The following is a 27,697-nucleotide window of genomic DNA, read 5'->3' on the forward strand; positions in this document are numbered from 1 at the left end:
AGGGGCTTTGAAAAGTGGTGAAAGGGTGGAATGTGTAAAGTGGGAAGAAAATGTCACCCTATCAATGGAATTTATTTTTTTGCAGTGTTTTCTTGCCTTCTGTTGATTTCATAATACAAGCATGCTTCTTTGTTCCCCTCTATTTCCTGTCAAAGCTCTCTCCTTTGATCCAGCAAAGTATCTTAGTCTTCCTTTTTTTTCCAAATGCTCAACTTGAAATCTAGTTACCTTCAAAATGCTAGTTAAAAATATATAAACACCCCCCCGTCACTCTGCCGGATTTTGTGGCTTTACAATCCTGTTTCTTGGAGAGGTTTTAATCTTTTTTTTTTTTCTCTTCCCTCTCTCTGTGTAATTTGAAAAAAAAAAAAGGCACAAAAAAAACCTTAAACAACAAAACTGGAGAAACTGACTGCCCAGAGGAAACACTAAGATGTCAAACATTAAGTAAACATTCCAAAAATAGAGGAAAATCAAACCACAAAGAACTGAAAAGAAACACGGCAAAATACATAGAATAAGTAAAAAAAAAAAAAAAAAAAAAGCGTAATGGAGCTCCCATTTTTCTTGTATGGATGACCTGTAGCCCATTTTTAAAAAACAGATAATAACATTTGATTTACTGCTGTAAACAGGAGCACATATAAGTGGAACAGGGAGAGGCATTCAAGAAATAACTGGCTAAAAGCCAGCAGTATGTTTTCCCATGATGTTGAGGTCTCAGCTGCCTAAGTTACCAGCTTCCATTATGTTCCTTGCAGTTTTACAGATCCAAAATCTAGATTAAACTAATCCTTCTTTCTGTCTACCCCTGCAATTTAGAGCCACACTATGATACACAGCGCAGTATGTATATCACCACTATACCACTGGGCACACAGAGAGCACTTACTGGTGGAATTGGAAACTTGAGCTTTAATAAATAAATAAAGGAAGGACGTATTGTGTACATTGAGAGGCCTTTAATTTGATTTCCTTATAGTGTGAGGCAAATGTTGTCATTTAATTGCAAGGTTGCTAAGCTTAAATTGATCATTTTCAGTATTTATGCCAATAAGCTCCAATTGCCTTGGTAATGTAAATTTAGCTATGTACAATGCTGAAAAAGCCAGTTGTGACAGTTTGGGATTTTGTAGCTGGCACCACCCTCATTCCCCCACCCACAACCCCCACTTTACTTTTCAGGTCAGTTCAAACTGTACGGTCAAGGATCCCAAGGGGACTGAAAAAAGGGAAAAGGCATTTTCCAGAGAGAAACAGTTCTCAGCACTGTATGAGACTTGGGCAGCTTTGTGAACAAAAAAAAAATGGCTTGCTGCTGTATCACAGCATGTCTTTGTTGTCACTTTCCTGTTCTTTCCCTTGAGATACCTCCCAGAAAGGTAGAGAGCCTTATTATTTTTGCTGCATGCAGATGCATTCAGAACCAATCAGCATTGTAAACACTTTGTTTCTGTTTGGACAAACTATTTTTTTTGTTATTATGGTTAACATAGAAGGGCAGTATGTAGTGGAAAAGCTGCTAGTTTACACTGGGTTTGTTAACGATACAGACCTGTTGAAATACCATTGCTTTATTTGTTTATTCCAGCCAGACTCCCTGTCAGCTGAGATTGCCATTGTGAAATCATGCAGACCAGCACTTATGATTTATTGTAAGCATGCTAATCGTACAGTATCCATAATTAACAGAAACTGCAGTTCCAGTAGACTGCAACTTTTGCCTCTATTTTATATGCAACATTAAAGTTGCATATAAAATAAGGTGCAATTATTCCCAAGATTAAGAAATACATACTGCCTTTGGCAAACCTCAGTGCACCTATTTGGTATTTCAGCTATTAAAGTAGAAGGAAATGATTATTGCTTGTATTTTCTTAAAGTCAGTGTGCTAGCACTTGAAATCAGCAGAGCTTTTAGGTAAATGGACACTCTGATCTTGTTACAAAAAGCAAAAGGATGACATTTCTTCTTCTTCATCTTTTAGAAAATAATGTATGTTTGGGGGCAGGTGAAAAAGGGCTTTACTTTTATTATTATTGCCCCTGGAATTGAAAGATTAGTCAAAACTAGTTTTATGTTTCTTAAATGCCAAAATTAAAATTTCTGATTAATGTGGTTATTAGATGAGAGATAGTGCTTCTAGAAGGGCACTGAATAAAAAGGGCTACTGTGCAGAAAAGGAAGAGGGAAAGAAAGAGGTGCAATACGATCACCGACAGCAATATGTAATTGCAAGGGTGGAGCATGTTTAAGACTGGTTTGTGATTGGATTTAGATTAAGAAGAAGTGCTTGCATACATAGTCTGAAGAGGAGGCGAATACTATAAAGCCACAGCAGTAAAGTATGAGGTTAAGGGACTTTGTGCTCTCACCAAGTAAGTGGAACTGAAATGCATTTTCAGTAAGTATAGCCTTGTCTTATGGCTGTTTCACAGTAACACTGCATTTCTCTTGTATGTGTCATACCACTTCTTGGAGTACTTCAGCTTATATGAGTTACAACGCTTTTTTTGAATATCGGTGAAATTCCTTTCACATCACCTTCATGCTTCTCTCACCTATTTGCAATTAGTAGTGGTTAAGAACTTAGATTTATCATTAATCACTTTTTTCAGGGCTGTTTATGAAAGAAAATTGCTGTCTGATGCAGAGTTTATTCATAATGTTAAAACAGCAGTACTTGGCTGAGGGTGTTTTACCTGCCAGAGCCAGACTGGGCATTTACAGCACAGCTGATACCTGTTCTGTGACTTTAGAGGCATGTAACACACAAGCAGCTTCTTTCTAAATAGTTCACAGAAAAGATATATTCAATACCTGTGTAATCAGCTTCTTATGTCTGTTTGGATGTTTCTTCAAGGTTAAATTTTTCTAATAGTGAAATCTACAGCTGTTTGACATGTTTTTTTTCTTCTTTAAACTTAACCTTTGGCTTTGGAATTTAGACAAAGGTAATTAGCAAAATTAAGACATTCATGCATAGCTAATCTAATTATGGGCATGAGTTTGGCCTTTTAACAATCTATGGTGAAGTAACTGTGAAGAGGAACAGGATTGCTCAGTGTATAGTGCCTGCTTTGCTTGGGCCACTATAATGTATGCACTTTGGTTGTGAGGTCCTCAATTTCCAGAGATGTTGTGTGCGTTTGGTTCTTGGCTTTATAGGACTTGCGGGTATGTACACTGAAAGTCCGTGCTGCAGCAATTTCCCAGGCTGAAGTCAGTGGTGCATAGAAACTGCTTTAAAACCTGACATACTGTTGTAGCTCTCTGTGTTTAAAAATAACAGGTTGATAAGAAATATTAAATTTCTAAGAATATGTTATTTCTGTGTATTTTCAGACTGGGCTGTATAAAGTTCTATACAAATTAATGTGTTAATTAAATTCTGAAGAAAATAAGCAGCAAATAATAGAAATTGCTCTGACTCTGTAAAATATAAAATCCTCTAGTTTGAAAAAACAATAGCTGCACTGTTGCTGCAAAATTCTACAGTGTGACTGCTATTCATTTATTAAACCCTGTAATGTCCTTTTAAAGGGGACATTTAAGAAGGCCTGATGCTGTAAACTTGTGAGCACATGTAGGCTGCTTTTCCTTTCAGTGGAGGTACTCATGAATGCAAAGTTAATTACATCTAAGTGTTTGCAGAGTTGTACCCATAAACCATGGTTGTCTTGAGGTTTTCCTGGGGTAGGTGATGATGTGGTCAGGATTTTGAGATATATATTAAGGTGGTTGCTTTTAAGCATGTGGAAAAACACAGAGCAGACTAAATCACTACTAGTTAGTTTGAAAGAAGTGCTATCAGTTTCTTTTATGTTAATTAAGATTGAGCTATGAAGGTTTAATTTTGCCAGTGCAAAATATTTACTCCTTAAAGTAGCCATAGCTATTCACTGTTCATTACCATAGCTGTTGTAATTTCAAGGAATTGCAAATGTCATTAGACTCATCTGAATCAGTTGTCAAGTTTTCATTTCTAGAAAGTAGGAGTTTGGTTATAGACACTTGTCTTGTATCAGTCAACTGCCTTGGACATTTTATTGGGAAAAATAATAGTGAAAGTAATCTTTTAAAAATCTCTTACAGGCTGAGAACTTTAATGCCATGTTTCTTGCTGGAGGGAATTTTTATAGTTAAGTTATAAACACCTGAGAATTAAATTTATAATGGAAACTTCAGGTCTGTTTTAGCCACAGCAGCATACATAGATTTGAAATGATACTTCTAGAGATTGATTTCATGTGATGGAATGAGCTGACAGAGTGAGCACTTACTTTTGCTTATGAGCAAGATCCATACTGAGCAGGTATTTTGCTTGTAGAGCCTTGGGTGGTATGGTTTAGTGTGACGTGGCAAGGGGGGTTGGAACTGGATGATCTGAAGGTTCTTTCCAACCCTAACTATTCTATGATTCTACTATGAAATGGGTTGCATTTCAGTGTTCAGAAGCTTTTATTTCATACCTTAAATGAGATGATGTTACCAAGTAATTTCCTAAATTAGTTGTAGGATTACACTGTTTAAGCTTTTTGTGTAAATAACCTGGTTCTGTTACACTGCACAGCACTGTAGGTTCTTGCGAACACCAACTTTTGGTCGACAGTTTCCACTAGAGGATAAGATTATGAATTCCTGCTGAAACGCTGTACTTTAGTGATTATCCAGCCTTTCACATATAAATAACACTCTACTGCTACACAGTCAGCCCACTGCTCCCTGGCATTATTTGCTTGATTGTTTTAACATTTGTATGTAAATTCAGTGATTAACTCTTGGCCTTGCTCTCCTTATGCAAGTAAATTTTCCCTTGAAGTGCATAAAAGCTCTCAGTTCATAAGGAATATGGAATGAGGTCAGCAAATTTTCCATGTACCCTTTTCAGAGATCAATATTTTTTTTCCTCTTCAACCTTTCCTGAAGAGGGAGAAGTTAAATAGCATGCAACCTTGGAAATAAACAACTAAGTAAATGCTGGTTTGTAGAGGATAAGGTCCCCTGCTATTTATTGCAGTATTTGCTTGATGCCTGCTTACTACGAAGTCGTGCTGTGGCCTGTAGCGGTTCCTCCAGGTTTACATAAAAAGGTATGGGTTAATCAGGACATGAATTGTACAGAGTGGAACCCAAAAGTGTCAGGAGTTTGTATGATACAGGATATTCTCCGCTTTATCTGTGTTAGATCCTTTTGTTAAAGGGAAAATAGTATGGAAACGAAGGGCAGTAAATTGAATAATTTATTTGCACACTTTCAGAATATAACTAAATAACTTCACAGTGGGTTTTGGGGTTTATTTTTCTGCAACAACTGCTTTGCTCTTCCTCAGTCATTTGTAAAGCACTGGAAATTTTCAAATATATGTGAAAAAGAAGGTTGTAGTAAACAATTGATAGAATATGTCATAGAAAACCTGTGAAAATGAGGAAACTGGAACCCTCTCCCATTTCAGCAAGAAGATTTGTCTTTGTGCATGCTTCTGGAAATGAAGTGGCAAGTACCTGTATTTTATATAAATATGTTAAGTGATACCAGGTACTCTGAAATGAGATGTATAAACCTAATGGAGGGGGTTTATCAAGGTAAGGTCTTTCAAGGAACTCATTGAATCTTCCTTAGAGATAACGTAATTTTAAAAATAATTTTAAATGGGACTTTTTATTGAAAAAGAGAAGTTTGGAGAGAGGTAAAATCTTTTCAGTTAGTTATTATGTGAGCATCTGTCGTATGAGTATGTGCATACACCAGTGTTAGAAGTGAGCACTAGAAATTATATTTATCCCTATTTTATAAGGAAATTAATATATTTAAAGCCTCTAGTTTCACCCGAACTGTGACAGTGAATTTATAAGGGAGTTTGTGCCTTAAATGTCATGCATTTTGCTCATATCTCTTCATCAACTTAGTACATGCTTAGTATGTCTATAACATTTTTTTCTCTGGTTCTGTCACTTGCATTGTCATAAAACCAGCACACCTTTCTATTATCACAAGAAAGTACTAATTTTTGATTTTTTTCAAGAGAGCTCTTCAGAGCCTACAACTTTGATGTTATTCTATGAAATTGAATAGAGTTGTTCCCACATGAAGTTGTAGTTATGAGTCAAGGAACAAATCCATTATCTGAATCTAAAAGTAATTATTAATGCCATGTCTATATGTGGAAGTACTGGTCAGTACACTCCTGCTCCCTTTTAATAATTCACGTATCTTCCTTGGCATTACAGAAAATCTCTTCTGAGAAACATGAGCAGAATGTAGCACTTTTAATCACATCTTATCTGGTAATTACTTCTGAAAACAAGGATTTTAAATCACTTTTAGATTTTGGTTTGCTGGCTTTTTTGTGGGTGAGCTTTTTTGCGGGTGAGCTTTTTTGCCTTGGGTTGTTCTGGGTTTTTTTTCATGAAGGCCTGCTCCTACACACACCAATAGTGTGCAAATCCTGTCTCAAGCCCCTCAATTTCTTGCACTTCTTCAAGCTAAGAATCTGTAAGTCGAACTACAGTTTGAAAGAATTGGTATACAGCAAGTTTCAGCTTGGATTTATTTTTATAGTTAGTTTTAATGCTCCTATATAGGATTTTGAAAGAAAATATCTGGCAGCTAGATGCTTGCCAGTAATTACAGCATCTTTTTAAATAGCACTGTGCATAATAAGGGTGTCATGCAACACTCGTCCACTTGTCCTCAGATCTTTTAAGGGCTTGAGGTTTTTTAGGTTTTTTTCCAATGGTAATTGTTTTCTGCAACAGTTTTAAATAAAATCTTACCCATATTTTTTTAATTGGGAATGAGAAGTAATGGGATATGCTTGTTCTGTTCCATACCATTACCATACACTCATTGCCATAGGATCTGAGTAGCTTCCACAAGTGCATTAAGCAGTGAACTAACATCTGTCATGTGTTGTTTACTGTCTCATCCTCTCCCCTGGAAAGAGCTGTGTGCAGTGGAGTGTCTTGTTTCAGAAAGGGTTTCTTGGGAGGGAGAAAGGGTTGCTCCCCCCTTAAGTACATGCTCCTATATATCTGTACTAGAGCAGGAAAAGCTAGGAAACTTGCCATGCATCTGGAGTGGAAGGTAGTGGTGCTTGTGACCAGACCTTAGTCCACAGTGCAAGTTTTCGATAAATGCGTTAGGAAGTTCAAGAAATCCGTGTGGTGTTGAGTGTAGAATTTGGAATGGAGGAAGAGGCTGTCTGTCACCTGTGATCCTCAGTCAGCAGTCAGAGGTGGCCTTCATGCTGTTACCAGCACAGGCTGCAGTGGCTGGGTTAGAGGGGATTCTGGTGGAAATCAGTGTCAAAACTAGAAGACCAATGTGACAGGCATGTGGTAAGCTGTGTTGCTACACTCGCAGCGAAGTGTTCAGTACAACTTAGTCTTATGTAGTGCCAAAGGCTTCATTTTGAGACACTGAGGTCATTGAGCTAAGTGACAGCCACTGTGGAACTGCATCACTTTCAGCTGCAATGAGAGAGCTCTCCCAGACAAGTGGAAATTTTTAGCCATGGCTGTTGTGAGATCTTACTTAAAAAAAGAATTCAGAAGCTGATGGTGATGGATTGGCATCTTTGCATCTTCAGTCAATGGAGGCTGCAAACTCTACCTACTGCTCTTTTAAGTTTTCAGCATCACCTACACAGTCTTAGTTTTAGGTAAAATCTGTTACAATTAACATCTATTGTAAGATCATCTATGATTAAAGTTTGCTTGGAGGTATGTGTTTATTTCTGAAACATGAGTCCACTCAATATGGTTGGCTGCATTTGTAACAAATCCCCCCAAACAACAACAACAAACCAAACTAAGCAAAAAATAAAATCCAAAACCAGCTAACCAACCAAAAAACCCAGACACATCCAACCAAACAACAAAACCCCCATAACAAAGGATAAAATGGATATGGTATGTTCAAAAAATTGTTAGGAGCATGCATAGGCTGTATTGAACACACAGAGCATCAGAACCAGATTTCAGGTCAGAAGAAAATAGTGCTACTGTGATCTGTAAATGCAGTTGATCTACAAATGTTAAAAGGCATCTGACATAATTATACTTGGAAGTCAGCCATCACCTGTTACCCTGAAGTAAAAAAGGGTAGAAAAAAGAGTTGTGGATTCCAGGAGTAGAGGGTCAAGTGACAGAAGCGCAATTTCCCGTCTGTGCCTCAGTCTTTTCCTTCAGTAAGGCTTGTGAACGTCATTAGTGCTTTATGATGAACTTCAGCAAGCCCTCATTGGTGGTGTCATATCTTGCAACCATGAGCTAAATAGAATTGATGTAACTCACTTCAGCAGCTGAAGAAGTGAGAGGAGAGAGTGAGAAAGCTCTTGTCTCTCTTTTAGGTTCTTCCTCTGAATGATGACTGCTCTTTGGAGCAGATACTTTTTTTGCTTGACTTACCAGAAAATAAGATGTTCTGGTAAACAAGTCATGCCCCAAGACCTGGCCACACTGCAAGAGAGCTGGGAAGCAGTGAATTTCCTGTGATCCTTGAAGATCACAATCCTAGATGAACTCTGGGTATTGAGTGAGTCCTGTGTTGGTAGGCATAGGCAGATCAATTTCTGTTCCAGAAATTTACATGTACATGCCAATTTCTCAAGGAAAAAGGAGACACTTCTTCAAACTAGCCCTTGAACAGTTCTGTTGCAAGGATTTTGGACTGCCCAGGATAGTTACTCCCATTTGGCACTTTCAGTGCTGGGTGATTACTTGGTCAGTAACTTACAACTTAGCAAAGCTTAGAAAAATAATTAATTTTTCTTTTGGCCCTTAGGTGTTTGTCCCTCTTTCTTGTAGTATATACAGTCAGAAAAATAAAGGAAATCTGTCTGAAGGTGCTCTCACTGATAGTTGTGGCTAGCATACAGTGATAATGATTCAACTCTTCATTTCAGTTGGTAGACTGGCCACTGAAATGCTGGTTTGTAAAGTCTGCTGTAGTCTGCAATTTTTAATGTCTCAGAGGACATCACTGGTCTGTTTGTTTTCAGAGTATCTAGGTGATGGTCATTCAAGGTGAAATGGTTTATACTGCCATTGATCTCAGCATCAGCACGTAGCTTGGAGTAGCTGAGATGTATAGTATTTGGGTAGGGAACCTAAGAGGCAGATACTTCCACTTCAGCATCTGCTACAATGTGGATAAGATTTTTTTCCACCAATTGCTAAGACTTGTTGCTCTTCTGTATGATTCCTTTAATATGTAGTAGTCTAACAGTCTGGAAAATAAAACCAGAGTTCTCCTTGGCTTTGCTTTTTATAGTTAGATGAACAGGTTGCTGAACCTTAAGTGCCCAATGTTTGTTCTGCTGTTAGGTGAGAAGGTGGTCTTCATGTCAGCTGCTTTCACGTGGTTGGAGATCATGGGCTGATGTTCTTATTACATCTCCAGTGCTGGAGGCTTCTGAGATTGAGTGAAGGGGTAACCAAAGATCGTACTGTTGCCTGCTTCAGCTTCAGTTTTTGTCAGAGCAATGCTGCCTGTTACCAGTCCAAGTAATGGTTCTGTGGACTGTGATTTCAGGCTTGGAATCTTGATTCTTACGTTCACTTTTCTCCTGCTGTGGCCATTTCATCTGAAAACAAGAACATCACATGCTGGAATCATGGTAATAAGTGGCAGAGATGATAATCTACATGGAATAGACAATGTGCAGCCTATTATAATTAAAAGGGAATTATTATGCTCAAGGGTCGTTATGGTGAAATGTTCTGTTTGAGAATACTCAGGTTGAGGGAAAGCACTCTATAACGTGACTGAACTTGTAGTGGAAGCCACCTGGTTTTCATTTTGCTGGCTCAGCAGTATGTTAGAGCATAAATGTTTAATTGTTTTTGACATTTCAGTGCATTTATATTAGATTGCAGATGTTGAATTTCTTCATAAGTGTATCTTCTCTCTATTAAGTAAATTATGGGAAAATATTTTGTCCTATAGCTCAAGAGAAGAAGTTTCAGTTTATGGACTGGTACCAATAGCTGGCCTTTTAAAATCGTTACTGGTAATGCATAACCAGAGTATCGGGCACAGAATGTGAAACAGCTTTAAAATTTCATTTTTGCTGTTGATTCCCAAATTGAAACTCAGCTTAAAATATTGATAAAATTAAATCCTTTTACTGTCATCTCACAGTGTTGTAATGTATATACCCACAGTTTCTGTATCTGCTTTTGCTTTCATGCTACCCTACAAATATTTTTCAGATAAGAAAATCGAATGCAAAATTTGATGCATAAGTGCCAAAGGGTTTGGTGCAAGTAATATGAGGTGATTTGTACAATGGTTTGAACAGTGTCAAGATAGCATTTCAGTGTAACAGGACAAAACCCCTGTATGAATATGATGAAATTTAAGCATGTTAAGTAGTCCCAAGAGCATTCCCGAATTGGGTGTCTGTGGAATTTAGGGAAATACAAGCACTTGTCATGCAAACATTACTTCACAAATCAGTGTTAATTTAGGACAGGTTTTGAGGAGGGCATCTCAAAGAAGCAGCCACATTTTTTAAAGTTCTTGCTCATTGGCAGCACCTTTTTCAAAAATGCTGAATATATTGCTCAGTTAGAAAAAGTTTCCTAAATTTTGTTGCTTTGTGGACACGTTAGTGTTGCACATATCAGGTTTAGTTATCATTAAAACCAAAAATATGCAGAAAACATTTCTGAACGCTCCAGAAACCCACCTGAAACTGTAGCTGGGTCATACGATTTATTGCTTCCATATCCAGAATTGCACTCTCATTACTGCTATTTCTGTCCTTGAGTTCAAAAAGGAGTGTTAAAACTCAGAGGAAGTCAAGTCATTTGACTTTCATGCATACTTAAGTTTGTGCAGTTCTTTGGGATTTGTGTCCTTCATCCAGCAATGTTTTCATATATGTGGCTAGAATAAATCAAACCTCAGTATTTGAGTGGGTAATGGCCTTAAAATGATTTCTGACATGGATTATTTGCTTCCAAAAAACCCAAATCCTTAATTTTGATGTTTGAAAGAGGAAAGTAACTGGGAACTACGTGGAAGTGCAGTTGTTTATTAAATAAATTGCTCTGTGTCATTTTCATGTCTTCTAATATGAATCAAGTGGTACCAGACATGTCTCAGGAGCAGCATTTTGAAGTGTGACACAAATCAAATACTGATGAACTGGTTGCAATCATTACTTCTTGAAGTAAGATTTTTTTGATGCAAAATTCATATGAATTTCTTATCCTTGATAAAAACACAGTGCAATTCCCACTCTTCCTTTTTAAAATAGATGTTGAGAAACGAATTGCCAAGCACAGAAAGAGCCATCTGAACAGAGATTGAGGAAAAACTGCACGCAGTGGGAAGACATTTCATCGATACGTAGTTCATAAGTAGATGAGCATATGTTACTAATACATTTATTTTGCTTTTAAATGTAGTGAAGCCTAGATATCTTCATAAGTGTTCGAAAGGGAGCTGATTTCTTATCAAGAGGGAAGTCATAAACAAACTGACCCAAATAAAGTTAAACAGAGCAGACTGCTTCGCTATGGACTCCTGAAATTTCGGCAGCCTGTGGCATAGATTGGTTTTATTTAGTGAACCAGTTCAAAGCTTTTTTTTTTTTGTCAACTGCAGATTAGTTTTTTTTTTCCTTTTTTTCTGTGTAGTAATCAAACTGCATACTGGTTCCTTTAGAGTTAGACTTTCTTCAGTAGTATATTGCACTGTGGTAGCTAACAGCTGTTTGCATGGACATTTTTATTGAATTCATATGTTACTTGATATGAGTACATTTTAGCCTCTGAAGGAGGCAGGGGGAGGCTTTGTGTTTTCATTTAAAAGAAGTCACTGTGCAGATGAATAAGATTGTTTGAGGTAAACAATGACAAAGTCTGTGTAAAAATGTTCAGTAAACAGTGTTTTCTTGAATTTTCATACTAACAATTTTCTGGTCAGTTTGAGGAAGAGATATTTTGTTTTAAAAAGGGTTTTTTTGTTGTTGTTTGCTCCTTTTTTTCTTTTCTTTTTTTTCCCCCTTTTGTTTAGTTACAGCCTGCAGAAAACATCCCTCAAGGGGCAAATTTTCTATGTGGGGTGTTTCTAACGTGAGATTCATGCAGGGATTTGTTTGATCAGTTCAAGGTATAGGTCTGTTATAGGTATTCAGGTTTATAGGCCTGGCCCTAAAAATCCTGTCTCATGGACTAGTAGCAATTTTTTCTTATCTACAATTAATAAGGAGATCTTAACAGGCTGCCCAGGCAAGTGGTTGAGTCACCCTCCTTGGAGGTATTTAAAAGATGTGTAGAAGTGGTGCTATAGAGACGTGGTTTAGTGGTGAACTTGGCAGTGTTTGGTTAACAGTTGGGCTTTATGATCTTAAGGGTCTTTTCCAACGTAAACAACTCCATAATTCTAAGATTAAATTCTGTCTGAAGGGAACCATTCACTATTGAACTCTGGGCTGGGGTTTTTCCCTTTCTTTCCTCATGGGTGGGAAGAAGTTCGTTCTGACTTTGGAAAGTCTTGTAAAAATGCAAATGAAAAAACATTTCATGTTTGGTGGGGGGGATGATACTGCCTTCTATAGTAGTACAGGAGAAATATATTGCTCTTAGAAACTTGAAACTTTTCTGTATAATTTTCAAAGGTCAAATTGCTTTAATTCTGTTTTGGGTCTTGTTTGTGTTGTATTTCAGCCAGCATTTTTCGCTGCACAGTAGTGACTTTTTTTTTCCTTTCCCCCCTGTTTTTGCTCAGTGTAAACAGTTCCTTGCTGTGGTTACACAGACAAATATAGCAGAGAACCCTTTTCTGGGAGAAGAGTCTCCCTGAGCATTTCTTAACCATTTTTGGGAAGAATTGATCTATCTGTGCATGCGTGAGAAGGAGGCAGTAGCTGTAAATTGAAGTGACATCATATATATTACTCCCATTGATCCGCTTTTAGACTAGAGCCAGGATAAAAGGAAATAGCATCAGGGAGGAAGTATGCTCGTTTAGGCACAGATCCCAGTGTGATAATGGAGTAATAATAGAAATCACGCCACTGTCAATCGGTTGCTGCATTAGTCTGAGGCAGATTTCCCCTCGGAGGAGGCTTTCAATGACTTCATTCAAGTGCAGGCAGGAGCAAATGGGATATGCAGCATACCAGCTGTACAATTTTTGGTGATTTGTGTCCTGGCTTAGGGGTGCAGTGGAAGTGCTGGTGCTGTGGATACTCAAGTAGATATATCTGTGTCACGTTTCATGGCTGTGAAAGGTCAGTAGTCAAATGTTTCAGTGGCATTTTTTTCTAGTATAAGGGGTGAATCTGGCATTTACTGCATTTGTTAATGTAGGAATTGATAAATACGGTCCTTCATGTGGGTGGTCTGGGGTGTGGGGTCGGTAACTTCTGTAGCTGCCATATCAGATTTTTGAAGAGGCAAGATTTGTTTTCTTTGTGCTTTTTACAGGTTAGGGTTAGGAGTCAGAAAACTCGTGTTTGTTCCAAGATTATTTGTAGAAACCTTTTCAAACCTACTTATGTCTTGAAATAGTCTTGTAACAAATTAGTATACATTAAATCTCAGTGCCAGTAAGCTGCTTTGGTAGTAGGCTGAGTTATATTTTCAATTTCGCTACATTTTCTTTAATTCTTTCGTCTTGCCTTTTTCAAATACAGACCTAGTTTTGATGCTTGCAAGTCAGTTGCAGTTTGGTTTAGTATTAACAGCTTCATCATTCAAACTTTTAAACCACCACATCAGGTAACATAGGGGAAGCAGAGGACAAATGGCTGCTTAATGGCAGGACAAAGCAAACTCCCTTCAAAGGCTAAAGAGTTGCAGAAGTTTTACAGTCTTAAGGGCAAGATAATGTATAAGCTGCAGGGATACATAGTTATAGTGGGGATGATGTTTAATTATCTGGAACATGATAGAAAACCTCTGGTGTACTTGATGGCAACAGTATTTATTTGTACTGTCAGTACTTGCAACTGGGGAAGGGGAACCCTGGGAAAAGGAGTATGGTTTCCATGCGGTAGGCATTGTTTGGTCCACGAGCTGTTTAGTTTGCCATATAAATAGGTGCTGCTGCAGCAATCATTGCTGTAATGAAAACTACTTGATACTTGCCACGTTTCCTGATTGAATTACTTTAATAATTGCATATATTAGAACATTTTGAGCATGCTCCGGTACAGTTCAGAGTATGATTATATATATATACACACACACATATCTGTAAAATATATTTATTTTATTTTATTAACAGGAACATTGAAATTTTGTGGTTGGGGTTGTTTTCTAAACATTTTCAACTTGGAGATACACATTGACACAGTGAAACTTATTCTGCTGCATTTTGCTATAGCTGCATTGTGTGTTTTTTTATACAGTATGTTAGATGTTCAGTATGCATTCAGAATATGACCTGTTGTAAAGAAAACAGGCTTCACAATATTTGAAAATAAGTTTACTCTTTGTTTTCTATAGCATTTATGTTTTGGTAGCATTTAAAAGCAAGGGTGCCTTTGTATTAAGCATAAGGCAAACAAATGGGAAATTAACAGCATGGAACCCAGACAATTCTCATGGTGTGAAAGATGAGAAGTAGCAGGTGGGTGGGACAAATAAGAATGGCAGTGGTGAAAACAGAAAATAATGGAGCATGGGGTTTTTGACAGAGAATTTGAGTTCAATTTTGTGAAGCTCATTTATAGCCGCTAAAAAGCTGCTTTGCAGAGAGTATTATTCATATGACTGTATTCAGGGAAAAGATTGCAAACCCCCTGCAGGAGTTCAATAGTAGTCTGTCGTGAAACTTCAGCCAAGCTTTATGTCTCTTTGCTCTTAGGCGATGTCTCTTTTGTTCGTATAGGGTAAGACACGAAAGAGAACATAGCAGGAGTACAAAATGTAATAGCTACGCCCACTAGTGCCACTTTGGTTACAGGTCTCTCAGCGTTTCTTTTGCTAGTATCTGCCGTACTCCTTCCAACACCCCCCCATCCCCATGCCGCTTGCTAGCGCTTACCTTGAATTTTAGTTAAGTCCTGAGCTGGGGACCAGTATGTAAAGTCTCATCTCGGGCAGCTGGAACGTGGGAAAAAAAGCAGAAGGCATGAGCTCAGATTTTTTTTTTTTTTTAATCTGTAGTCTCAAATCTAAACTGGTGAGAGTTTAACCCATAATCCTGAAAACTTCACCCATAATGCACACCAGGCAGAGGTAAGTTAAGGACATGGCTGTTGCTCAGCTGCTGCGCTTTTGTTGGCTTCAGTGAGATTCTATAATGTTATCATAAAGAATAGCTTTCCGTGGGTGAATCTGTATAGCAATTATACTGGAGATATAAAATAATAACTTTCAGCTGTTCTGTACCTATGTATTAAAGAAGCTGTTCTATAGTTTCTACAAATTAAGTATTGCTCTGCTGTCTTTGTTAGCAGGGAAAGCTTTCTAAACGAGAAGTTACCTTTCTATGCGTGGTGTTCTGCAACATTTCAGATTATATTAGTGCTCAGAATGAATTCAGTTACTCAGCAGAGCCACTTCCCAGAAGCATTCCCTGTTTTATATTTTAGTGAGTCTCACCATGTCCAGGTAACTGGTATTGGACTGCATTTCAGCAGCTGGTCTGAAATTGAAATATTCAATATTTTGAAATATATGACTATTTTTAACAACTCGGTTTTGTTGGCAGGCTTCAGTATCACTTAGAAAATGTTCCAGTAAGAGCCAGTAAGATGTGAACTTTGCTCAGTCTCCAAGAATAAAACTTTAATGATAAAAAAATTGAAGGATAACAAAATGCAAGGAAACCAAAGCATTACAATCTTAGAGATTTCTTCCCTGTTTATTCTGTTTAGGTACTAATGCTAAGTTATGCCAGACTGAAAGGAAAAAAAGTGTCATGTTGCTCAATTGTTAATGGCAATATTTTACAGATTTAGATGTACCAGAGGATACTAGGTATTTTCGTGGACATGCTGTCAGCGATGAGGGTCCTGACTTGTTCAGTGCATACCTCACAGCCGGGGCTGTTTGTTGGAAGAGGCATTTCGTTTAGCTGAATTCATTTTAATGCATTGACGCAGCAGAGGGGGATGTAGACAGCAAGGCGGGAGCAGAGGATCACCAAATGTGATAAAAGCTAGAATTAGTGTTGAAATAACAGGATATCTTTTTCCATTAATCTTTCTGGAGAACATTAGAAGTGAGCAGTGCTAGTTTCTTTTTGTGTGCAAAACCTTAAATTCACATTCTTCCTCCCTTCCCCCTTCTGTTTTTGGTGCCCTGCACTGATGAATAGTGGGGAAAGCTTTGGGGCATATAAGAAACTTCTGACTGATCACCCTGAACCCTGAATTTCCAATAGATGTTTCCTGGCAACTGGTGTAGTTTCTGTCAGCTCTGTTTGAATTATTTATTTGTTCATCCTATAAGCCTATTAAACAGAGCACTTAAGCACTTGCTACATCAGATTTCTTGTCCTTTTTTTTTTTTTTTGTTACAGTAGGTTCAACTTGAGAATTAGAGGTTCTGGAGTCAGGTGACTACTAAATACCTATACATATATAGATAGATATATACTGTATGTGCCACAAACATAACATTCTAACATGTCTTTACCATACAGTGATGGATGGCTTGTGACTCACTGCACTAAAACCCAAAATGTGTTGCTGCAACACTTACTTTGCATGTCACTTATTTGTGTTGTGTTTCCTTGTTCATTGTAATAATATCATGTAAGTGCCAACTTAACAAGTGCCAACTTAAAAAATACACATTCATATGTCTGGTTGATTCCTGAAACTATGCACTGTAAATTATTCTGGTATTTTATTCTTTCCAAGCCCAAACAACACAGAATTACTTAGCATATGTATTCCATGAAAATCTTACTTAATAAGCTATGATTATGTTTCAATAAGATAAGCATGTTTTAGATCTGATCTAACTGTAGTAATGAAAACCATGTAAAATGAATCTTAACTGAGCCCCAGCACAGGAGTCTTTCAGAACATAAACATGTAAACCCTGAGGTTTTTCAGAAACAATTAGAAGTTTCTGTATTTCGGGCACATGCTTGAAGTACATAGGTTATCATAATCTTATCCTCTTTGGTTTGTTTCCATTTAATTAGTCAGTAGAGATCTTTATTCACATTTGGCATCTGTTTTCCTCTTAGCTTCTCCCTGACCAGCTGGTCTTACTTCTGGAGTCTCTCTTGGAGGTGAAGACATTGTGTCCTAGAATACTGCAGTGCTTAGAGAAAACGTACCAGCTCCGGGAGCAAGATGCTGAGGTAATCACTTAAAAAAAATCTCACCAGCATACACCATTGCATTGTTGACTAGGAGTAATAGTGTTCCAGTAGGATTAGGATCCAGGCTCATTCAGATGGGTTGTTTCTGTTTTTTTCCATGTCTGAGTCTGAAATCAGATGTTCTTAACTCCAGTATTGTTGCATCTTCAGATGCCTTAATTACTCAGTATTTCTATGTGGTTTATATGGGACCAGGTGTGTTTATATACTGTGGTAATAGGAGACAGCGGAGCATAGATGCCATAATTATTGTACATGTACCTTGGGCAGCATGTTTGCTCAAGTGTTAAATTTCTCACTGCGACACAGTGAGTGTGTATTAGAGCACATTTCATTTTAGTTGTGTTTATTGACTCCAAATGCAACTGTGTCTGTTATGGTCTAAAACTGTTCTTTCCTGTGGTCAGCCTGTATTGTTCCTGTTGACTGCTCCAAGTCTCAGGATTTAGAAAAGTTTGCTTTCCAGAGAGACCACAGTATGTTCTGGTTTTGGGCATGAGTTTAAGGGAGAATCAGTTCTTTACAGTTGCTCCTAGTAAGTGCCAGGGATATTAACAGTATCTAAGGAAAACAGTGGTTTATATGATATCATGAATGTGAATTCCCTATTACAGGCACATATGCGCATCTCTGCTGCAAAGAGATTAATGTCTTTGAGGGGCAAACCAGTAAAGCCTTATTACAACACACAGAGCTGACTGTTTCATAGAGTCCCATGAATTTCTCAAGATGGGAGTTGTGACAGTTAGGCAGCAGAAGTTGTGGCTGAAAACACCCTTGTAATGAATCTGCTTTGAGTACATAGTATTCAGAAGGGGAGGTAAGAAGATAGAATCAGTCATGAAAATAAGGGATGTGTAGATTTATATATAAGCAAAGGTTAGTTAGGAAGTAGCACATGATCAAACTAATGTGCAGAGAGGGAACATGGTAAACTTAACATGACATTTAACTAGTTTAATTAAAAATTACTCTGAAGGCTGTGGACAGTCAGTGTGCATGACTTACCCTGTTACAATCGAAACTTTCTGGTAATAATTAAAATCGAAAGAGAGAGCAAAATTTCTCTTGTTACTCTTATGGTGAAGTTGCTGGCTGGACACTTACAAAAAGTTGGGAATCCAGACATTAACATAAAGATCAATAGAATAGAGGTCTAGCTTTTTTCTCAGAAAAAAATAGACTATTTTGAGTGTTGCCATTTACTGCACCTTTTTACTTTTCTGTTGATAGAGGTTTTCAAATGCCAGATTTGTTCTTAATTAGTACTTGAACCAATATTTCTATTTATAGGTATTAGAATATATTTTAATCACATCTGAATACCAGTTAAATGTCAGGCATTCTATAATGGGAAGAAGAATTAATAGGGAGATAGATCAAAGCAATAGCTGTGGTGTTACAGCTTCATGCCTGTGAATTGTAAGCACCAGGCCACAAGCTTTGGTGTCTCAGGTTTTTCTTTTCTCTCCACTCGCAGGCCTTATTTCTTCCTTGTGGTATTATTTCGAAGTGCACACATGATCTGTCAGAATTTTTTCTTTACAAAACCAAACCAACCAACCAAACAAACAAAAAAAAACAAGCACAAAATTGCGGCCTCAGTGAAAGGAGCATAATCTCCATTTTATTTTACAAAGTGAAAGCAAGGGCTTAGCAGACATTTAAAAGTACAACTAAGATAACATTACCATTAGTATTTTATCAGATGCCAGACCAGTCACCAGATGCCAGACACCTACAGTTCTTTAAAGGGAACATAAGTTCACAAGCCCTCACATACCTGAGGGAAGGACAAGGGATTTTTCTTGTGACCCAGGGGCAAAGAACCACAGTCCAAGCCTACAGCTGAGCTGTTCTTGTTTAGGTTTAATTTATGAAGACATTAATCACAGTGATCCTGTTGTGTTACTGAAGTTCAGATGCTCTCAGTAAACATCAGAAATAGATCGTTAAAAATACAAGCATAAAAATTTGCAGGCATGCCAATGAAAAAAAAGAAAATTGTGAATGTCAGAGGTTTTATTCAGCAATTTTTCTAAGTGAGGATGTCAGCTGTGTTCTATCCAGTGCAGAAAGTTAGGAAATTGTTTAATTGTTAGGACATGGGTGTTTTTATTTTTGACAAATAGTGTTTAAATTCATGTTAATCTTTTGGTTTAGGGATTAGCCAGTAGTATATGGCCAATAGTATTTGAGAGTTGTACATGAAGAAGTATGTTTTTCTGTATTTCAAACAAAATTTGATTTTAAAAAATGTACATGAAATATCTACACATTCGGGGTTTGGAAGACTTTCCCTGGATGTATTGTAGGTAGCTAAAAGGCTTTCTTACAGTATCAGGGGGAATATGAAGAACAGTGTGTGTATGTGCTGCTGAGCACTTTTGCAAGGGTAAGAATGTTCCACGCTTCATAGTGGAATGAGGATTGGATAGTCTCACCTTCTGAGATAAGTGTGTTAGGAGGAGTAAAGGGGGTAGATGCCTGGTGGATTTTACTGATGAAAGCAGTACGGAACCACCTTCCTGTTTCTGCTGGTTTTAAAGGACCTGAATGTTCCGTATGCGCACTTCAGTTCTGTACCACGCTCCCACTGGAGCACCACACTGAAGCTTGGAAACTACTGTGGAAAAGGTGGCCAAGGCTCATTGAGTTTGGTTGATTGTAAAGTTTGTCCTACACAAGTACAGCGTGGGTAGTCCTGATTCATGTTTCTTAAAGCTTTTATATCTGTACTTCTGAAGCATCTTTATTTCAACTTGTAAAATGGCATGCACGTGGCAGTGCCTGCACTTGCCCATGGCAACGTGCAGGTCTGTCCTCAGGAGAGGTTGCCAGCAGCAGTTTGGTACCCCTGACCACTGGTTATCACATCCATGTCTAGTCTTAAAAACATAAGGGCACATCATACTTCAGAAAGGAGATGAAGGTTTGCAGCAGGTTAACTGCCTTGTTTTGACTTCCTCGTTGCAGGCAGGAGAGGAGAGAGGCATGAGCCAGCCTTTGCCTGGAATTTAACTCTTGACCTCTCTCTTCAAGGAATGCTCAAGCTGTGTCTTTCCTGGGATCACCTCAGCAAGTCAGTATAGTTCCTGGCCTCTCCAATGAGGTCTCACCACAGATGGTTAGCTTCTGAGGATGGTATGAAGGGAATGGTAGCCTCTCCCTTCTAAGACAAACACTGATGTTGAATGCTCCAGCTAAAAGAAACCTCAGAGGTTAGGTAGCATATTTCTGATTCATAATGCATAATACATCTCTGGTAGCAACCTTTTAGCCAAGTGAGCCAGAAGTGTGATACAGATAGCTGAATTGCATTTCAAGCTTATCTACCCCAGTCTTGGATGCTACAAGAGGCTCGTAGGACAACTGCTGAATTGCAGAATTTGTGACTCCCTCCTATTTTTATTTGGTTTTCAGTCTACTTCTGTAACAAATCACAGAATCATAGAGTAGTTAGGGTTGGAAAGAACCTTAAGATCATCCAGTTCCAACCCCCCTGACATGGGCAGGGACACCTCACACTAAACCATATTACCCAAGGCTCTGTCCAGCCTGGCCTTGAACACCGCATTCACAGCTTCCTTGGGCAACCCATTCCAGTGCCTCACCACCTTCACAGTAAAGAACTTCTTCCTTATATCCAGTCTAAACTTCCCCTGTTTAAGTTTCAAGCCGTTACCCCTTGTCCTATCACTACAGTCCCTAATGAATAGTCCCTCCCCAGCATCCCTGTAGGCCCCCTTCAGATACTGGAAGGCTGCTATGAGGTCCCTACGGAGCCTTCTCTTCTCCAGGCTGAACAGCCCCAACTTTCTCAGCCTGTCTTCCTACAGGAGGTGCTCCTCTCCCCTGATCATCCTCGTGGCCCTCCTCGGGACTTGTTCCAACACTTCCATGTCCTTTTTATGTTGAGGACACCAGAGCTGCACACAATACTCCAAGTGAGGTCTCACGAGAGCAGAGTAGAGGGGCAGATCACCTCCTTTGACCTGCTGGCCATGCTCCTTAAATCATGATTTTATTTTCCATATGCTGTTTCCTTGGAACATATGAGAAGGTACAAAATTATCAGTTTGTTTTCCAGAGATGAAATTCACGTATGTGAATTATTTAAAATGAACATATCCAAAATATCTTTAAAAAACATTTTGAGAGCAGTGAAGGTTTCAATGTTTATAGCCATTTTTTTATTATTTTTCAGTGCCTTGAACCCACTGTGGTTAAGACTTTGTCAGACAACTGCATGGAGGAATGTTTGTGTCCTCAGTTTTCTCTTCCTGTTCCCTATTTATTTTTTCTGTGCTGCTTCCTGCTACATAGTAAGATAGCTCATAGACAGGCTACATATCCATGAGGTACCACATCCTGTGTCCAAGAGAAGCATTACAGAAGCTGGCTGCAGCTTGAAGATGACAAAGTCCAGCTGGAAGTCCAGCTGACTGAGGAGAACTGGGATATGTTATAAAGTAGCTACAGTTGCCATCAGACAGTACGTTAGGATAATAGCATTGAATGTGGCCTGGGCTGTTTTTGTTTCCTGTCTTTCTCAGGTGACTATTTTATGCAGATACTTGATTTATTCAGTATCTAGGATTTGGCAGAACATAGAGAGTTGGTCTACATGGAAACCATCTCTTTTGGTATGATTGTGCAACATTATCTTGTTTGATAGGCTCTTGAAGACTTTCATGTAAAAAATTGGATTAGTTACAAGTATCTAAAGGCAACACTGGGAGTTCTAGATAATACTCTGTTAACTAGTGTTATAACAGTCTGTTAACTCAAACTCTGTGATTATTTCCATTATTTCTGTTCCAACATCTTAATTGGTCACGGAGAGGCCTGTAACGTGTGCGTACACAAGACCACAGGACAGATGAGTAACCTGCAGAACAGTAAAAAAGGCAACAGGGAAAAAGATCACTGAGGCTGTAGGAGAAAGGCAGTGCATGTGTGTGACACTCTCAGTTCTATTCAAGACTTGAAAGTACTTCTGCATGTATGTTTTACTTGTTGCTGAATTATCTAAGACCTGGAGAGAAAAAGTACGTAATGTGTATGAAGCAGGAAGTTTTATGGTGTATTTCCCCAGACTTTTCACCATAGAGTCAGCTTTTATTTCATTCCAACTGCAGGCATCACTTTTTAAAAATATGTTGCCTGAACAGCATATGTAAAGTTGCTTTGTTGGTTTTCCTTGTCTCAGCAAGTTGGCTGAAGTGCTCTTCACTTTCATAAAGCTTTCCCTTATTCTAGATCACAATGTGGTATGTTTTGGGGAGAAAGGAAAGGCTATAACTGTTTCTGCAGAAAAATTTGAGTGAAATGAGTTAATATCATAATATCGTCAATCATGTGGGTGGCATAAAGCTATTCTCACACAACTGCTTTATTGTGTATGATGTCTGCCTATGAGACCAAGGCTATAAAAGTGGTGGCATCTTGTTTCACTGACAGAAATCCAGTCATGCTAATACAAACCATATAAGGTGCTTGGCATACTAAAAGTGGTGAGAACTGTGGTTAGGACAGAATAACTTTGATTCACTGATCTTTTGTACCCTGTGAAAATGACAGACATGGAAGTACAAATGAATTACAATGCAGTATCTGTCTTGCCTCTTACCATCTGATGGTGACTGCATTGAGCTGAGTGCATTCTCACACTGTGTTACTCAGCTGTCCTGCTGGTTGTGGCTGGGCATTGTTGGAAGGCACCATTATGGAACAGAGCTCTGAAAAGTGCACTGTAGCACTGGATGGAAAAAGGGAAAGGTCAGTCCACACTTGCAGGAGGAAAAGGCACTTGGTGAGCTTTCCTTTCACGGCCACTGGGCTAGGCCTCCTTTGGGATAGCGGCTCAGGAGCAGTCTCCAGCTTTTGAATGAAATCAGTAGTGTGTTGTAAATACCTCCATAGGCTTGTCAGTCATTCTTTACTGGACCAGGGAGCAACAGATAGGTGCGTTACAGATAGTGGCATTGCAGCCAAACAGGATGATCCATGATCCTTTTCTTTAACTGATGTCATTGTTGGTATGAACCACCAATTCAATAGATTAAAAACATAGCAGCTGATGACCACATTAAACAGCTGATGACCATATTACAGGACATTACTTCCTTCAGAAGATAAGGGAACACAATATTTTGTTTCTGCAATAGAAAAAATAGTTTCTGTACTTACTCGATATACAAACATGCAGCTTATTATTCAATCCCTACACAAGTCAGAAGATGCTTTAATTTGTATCAGAGTATGCTTTGCTGAACTTTAGCAAGCTGCTGTGAAAATTTGTCATGGATGAAAAATAAATTTCACCTGTTTCTTCTGTTCTTAATGTTATAATCAGAGCATTGCTGCAGCACGAGAGTTAGGTAATATTTCATTGAATATTTTTTTCTTGCAGTTGAATTGTAATTAGCAATTCAATGTTTAGGAATTATGAACTTAGAAAAAGTTCTGTAGAGGAGTCAGCCTGCATGCCAGATTTGTTCTGGAATAAATCAGGTTTGAGGTTTGTATAACCAACCATTACTGAGGCAGTATGTTTATCAAATGAAAAAAAAAAAACAAACCCAAGAAATGTGAGTTTTTGTGAAGTGAAATCTCTGTGCTGTTATCAGTCTGATGCTTTTCACACTCTTCCTCACAGAAGTACTGATTTTGTTTCCCTTCTGATATTTCTCCTGGCAAATACTAGCAAAGAAAATCTTTCCCATTGTCACTAGTAAAGGGGCTAATTTCAGTGTACAGCAGATTATCCCCATCTCGTACAAAGGAAATACATTGACCAGAGCAGCAGTCAATTGCCAAAAGGTCCTCTGTGATCTTCGTATGTTTTGAGTCTTCCCCCTCAAATGTTCTTACTGTGTTGCACCTGAATGCAGTTTGCAGGCTCTTGGCACAGATGGTGTTGTTATTACTATTGGTAAAGATATTTTTTCACAATCCTGCATTTACAGGAGCTTTGAAAAATGTAGCTTTTAGGAATATGTACTTACTTCCCAAAGGTGAGGCCCAAATTTCAGTATGAGACTAAAAAAGTGGAACAGGATGAGGGGAAGAACATTTCCAGTAAAAGCAGTGGGAGTCATGCACTGGGACAGACTGGTCATGTGCCTGTCATAACTGAGTGAATATGTTGGCATGAATTTGTAAGACTGACCCAAGGATAATCTCGAGTAGCTATAATTTGGGTTTGTTTTGTTGCTACATGCGAAGTATGGGGGATTTTCCAGTCACTTCAGAAGAGAAAATCCCTCCATCAGCATTAGCTCTCTGAAGGGCATGATCAGAGTACTAGATTTATGGAAGACTGGAAATAGCTTTGCACTAGTCAGCATTCCTGATCCCACACCACTCCAGCAGCCAACAGCAACACGTTTGTTCCGAGTGATCTTGGTCACTGCTGGGTGGCATTAACATGAGCCTCCAATCCCCTGATTGGTGCCATTACTTATCAACCTGTATCTTTCTGACTGGTTTTGGACCTATTTTCCTCCTTATCTGGCAGGCCAAAAGCTTAACTAGACTTGAAAGTGGGGGAGCTGATGGCAGGAGAGAACAGAATCTGGAATTGTGTTGGTTTGGGATTTTTTCACTGTTTACCCAAAGAATCCATGAAAGAAGGGATTTGAGCTGGTTCCTGCTCTTCTATATGCTGTTCTCTGGAAAGCAGAATGGAGTCCTCTAGAATTCTGAAATCAATCCCAAAGATGGTCTGAATTGGGTGCAACAGCTTTATATGAAGTTATATACAGTATTTCTGTGTAGGATAGTACAAATCTAGCACTGTAATACAAAACACCTGGCCTTGTCATGAAATTCAAAAGGTTACTCTGCTTGCATATATATGCAAGCACTGTCATAGCAGCCAGAATGCCCAGAAGAATGTAGTTTTAAAAATATAAACAAAAGCTCTTAGCTGTCAGCTACAGTTATTTTTGTTTCATTATGAAGCTGTAGGCATTTTTGTGCTTGTGTGGTGCATCTTTTTTGGTTTTTTTTTGTTTGTTTCTTGGGAGTTTGTTTGTGGTGGTGGTGGTATTATTATTATTAATTTCTAAAAGAAAATAAAACTGAAGATGCATTTTCTTTAAAATAAGTTAATTTTGAGGCTACAGCTCATTTAGTACTTTTCAGTCCTGCATAAAAGCTGACTGTAGATACAGGTTCTGCCTGGATAGGACCACAGAGTTGGAAAAAATCTGCTATGCCATGAATCTGTGAGGTCTAAATAGTGCAAGGAACAGGATGGTTCCAAACTGCTTAATGTATCTGGTTCTGACATCACTACCTTAGCCACACAGATTTAGTCCCACCACTGAGTCACCGACTTAGTAATGTGTGGGTAAAATTCTGCTGTCCTCCTTTCAGCTTTGTGCCATTTAAATACCTTTGGGGTTACCATGTCCTGGAGAGAAACTTTGTTGTGTTCCGCATGGTGTATGCATCATCCTAGGCAGCAGCGGTCACTGGTTTTGAAGGCAAGGGATAAAAGAGGAGATGACTCAAAATCTGAAACATGGAATAAAAGCTAGATGTTCTAATTTCAGAAATGGGCAGGTTTCTTCTGAATTTATAAAATCAGTATGTACTTCATGTAAGAATTTTTGCTGGGGGTTGAGTCAAAGGGTGTGTGTGAAAGTGATGTGAAAGGGTTTTGTCTTTGGAGTCAAAATCTCGTGTTTAATTGTTTTGAAAACTGGAAGCAAAGTGTTAAACTATGCAAGATTGGAAGGCTGTGAACATAGGCTGGATAGGTTGGCAGTGACCTAAGCTGTGGAAAAGCCGCGGAGCCACATTGTTCATTGCCTGGAATTTGAGTCTCATTTTCTTGTGGAGCTCCAGATTCTGTCTGTGACAGTAATCTTGCCTGGAAATCACAAATGTTTGGACCACAGTCACTGTGGGAGACCAAAGATAAAAGGAAGGAGCTTTTTCTTGCCTCTAGTTAAGAAAGGGAAAAGATAGAGTGATGGAGAGCGGGGCATAAGTGAAGGGGATAGTTTATTGTTGCCTTGATACTTGCAGCAGTCATTCCTTTTGCTGAACAGGAGTTAAAATTTAAAAGTAATTGGTAACAGACAGTTGGTGTGCTTGATCTCAAGCTCTTCAGGGTTGGATTTCTGCTTCAGATGTATGGGTGTTTATGTGCTTTTTCCCCACTACAACATTTGGTTTTATAAGCCTGCACACTTTTATGTGCATGTATAAATAGCTTGTGTTGAAATACATATACTCACACTATATGGATAACTATAAGGCAGACTTAGTCCAGAGACAGCCGAGAGAGACGTTGGTGATGGGAAGTGTTTGAATCACTTGTGATGTTGATAGAAAAAAAAACTCCTATGGTGATACCAGATACTCTAGCTATTAATGTAAGTGGGCATTTCAGTAGGGTGTCGGAGAATGTGGATGGGTTTGTATGTGAGATGGAGAGGCAGTTGTGGTGATGCCTTTTGGATAAGGTGTCAGCTGGGATGTGTACATATGCTCTAGCCAGCCTTACCTTGTGGAAATTATGGGGCTTATTCCTGCAGTACTTATTAGTGTGGGCTGCACTGTGAGGTTGATTGTACCTGGAACTGGGACCTGGTCTTTCTTCCCCTGCCTCAGAGGCACAGGGTCTCCAGACCACAGTACCCTGTTGTTGCTTGCACACGGGCTGTGCAGCCTTCCTCACCAGGGCACACAGCAGGGAGAAGGGACAAGTGGGGATGGAGGGCAGACGGTGACAAAGCCCTAGGAGCACCCTACAGCTGTCAGCGGAGACAGGAAGGTGCAAGGCATGTCAGGGTAAAGGTGCAGGCACAGGACCAGTGCTGCAGGGACTCACCCTGCTCTAGCACAGAGTCCTGCTGGGACACCAGAGCTTCTCCCAGTGCCAGCAATGCAGGGAGGTTTGTGGCACTGCCTAAGCCTTTCTTCTGATAGTGGCCAGAAGTTAGCCCTGCTCCTGAGGGCCAGCAGTACTGCAGGAAAGCAGAGATCAGCACACATCCCCAGTGAAATAGTTTGAAAGATAGCCTATGACATCTTTCTGCCATCTCCATCTTGCTGCAAGCTGTGAATGGCAGTAATGCTCCAGCATGCTGAACAGGCAATACTGGAAAAACAGGGGGAAGGGGAAGCATTTGGTTCCAGTGTAAGTACTGTATTAATGTTTTTAATTAAGGCTTATTTTTAAAAACCTTTGTTTTCCAAATCGAGTGAGTTCACATGCTTTGTTAAACATTTCCTTACCTCACACGCACTATGAAGTTGTCACAGTACCTTGGTGCTAGTGGCCCCCTTCTCATAGAATCATAGAATAGTTAGGGTTGGAAAGGACCTTAAGATCATCTAGTTCCAGCCCCCCTGCCATGGGCAGGGACA

At 38.9% G+C, this 27,697-nt stretch overlaps 1 protein-coding gene across 2 annotated transcripts in view; it reads left to right on the top strand.

The window, feature by feature from the left end:
* The window catches only part of AOPEP (aminopeptidase O (putative)), a 194,441-nt gene that overhangs the window by 152,626 nt on the left and 14,118 nt on the right, over positions 1-27,697 (top strand). For both annotated transcript variants that reach the window (XM_031054131.1, XM_005154922.2), the window contains exon 14: positions 17,171-17,287. In XM_031054131.1, the coding sequence (XP_030909991.1) occupies positions 17,171-17,287 (117 nt within the window). The remainder of the gene's footprint in view (positions 1-17,170; positions 17,288-27,697) is intronic.

The sequence above is a fragment of the Melopsittacus undulatus genome, chromosome Z, assembly GCF_012275295.1.
Source record: "Melopsittacus undulatus isolate bMelUnd1 chromosome Z, bMelUnd1.mat.Z, whole genome shotgun sequence".
Lineage (NCBI taxonomy): Eukaryota > Metazoa > Chordata > Aves > Psittaciformes > Psittaculidae > Melopsittacus > Melopsittacus undulatus.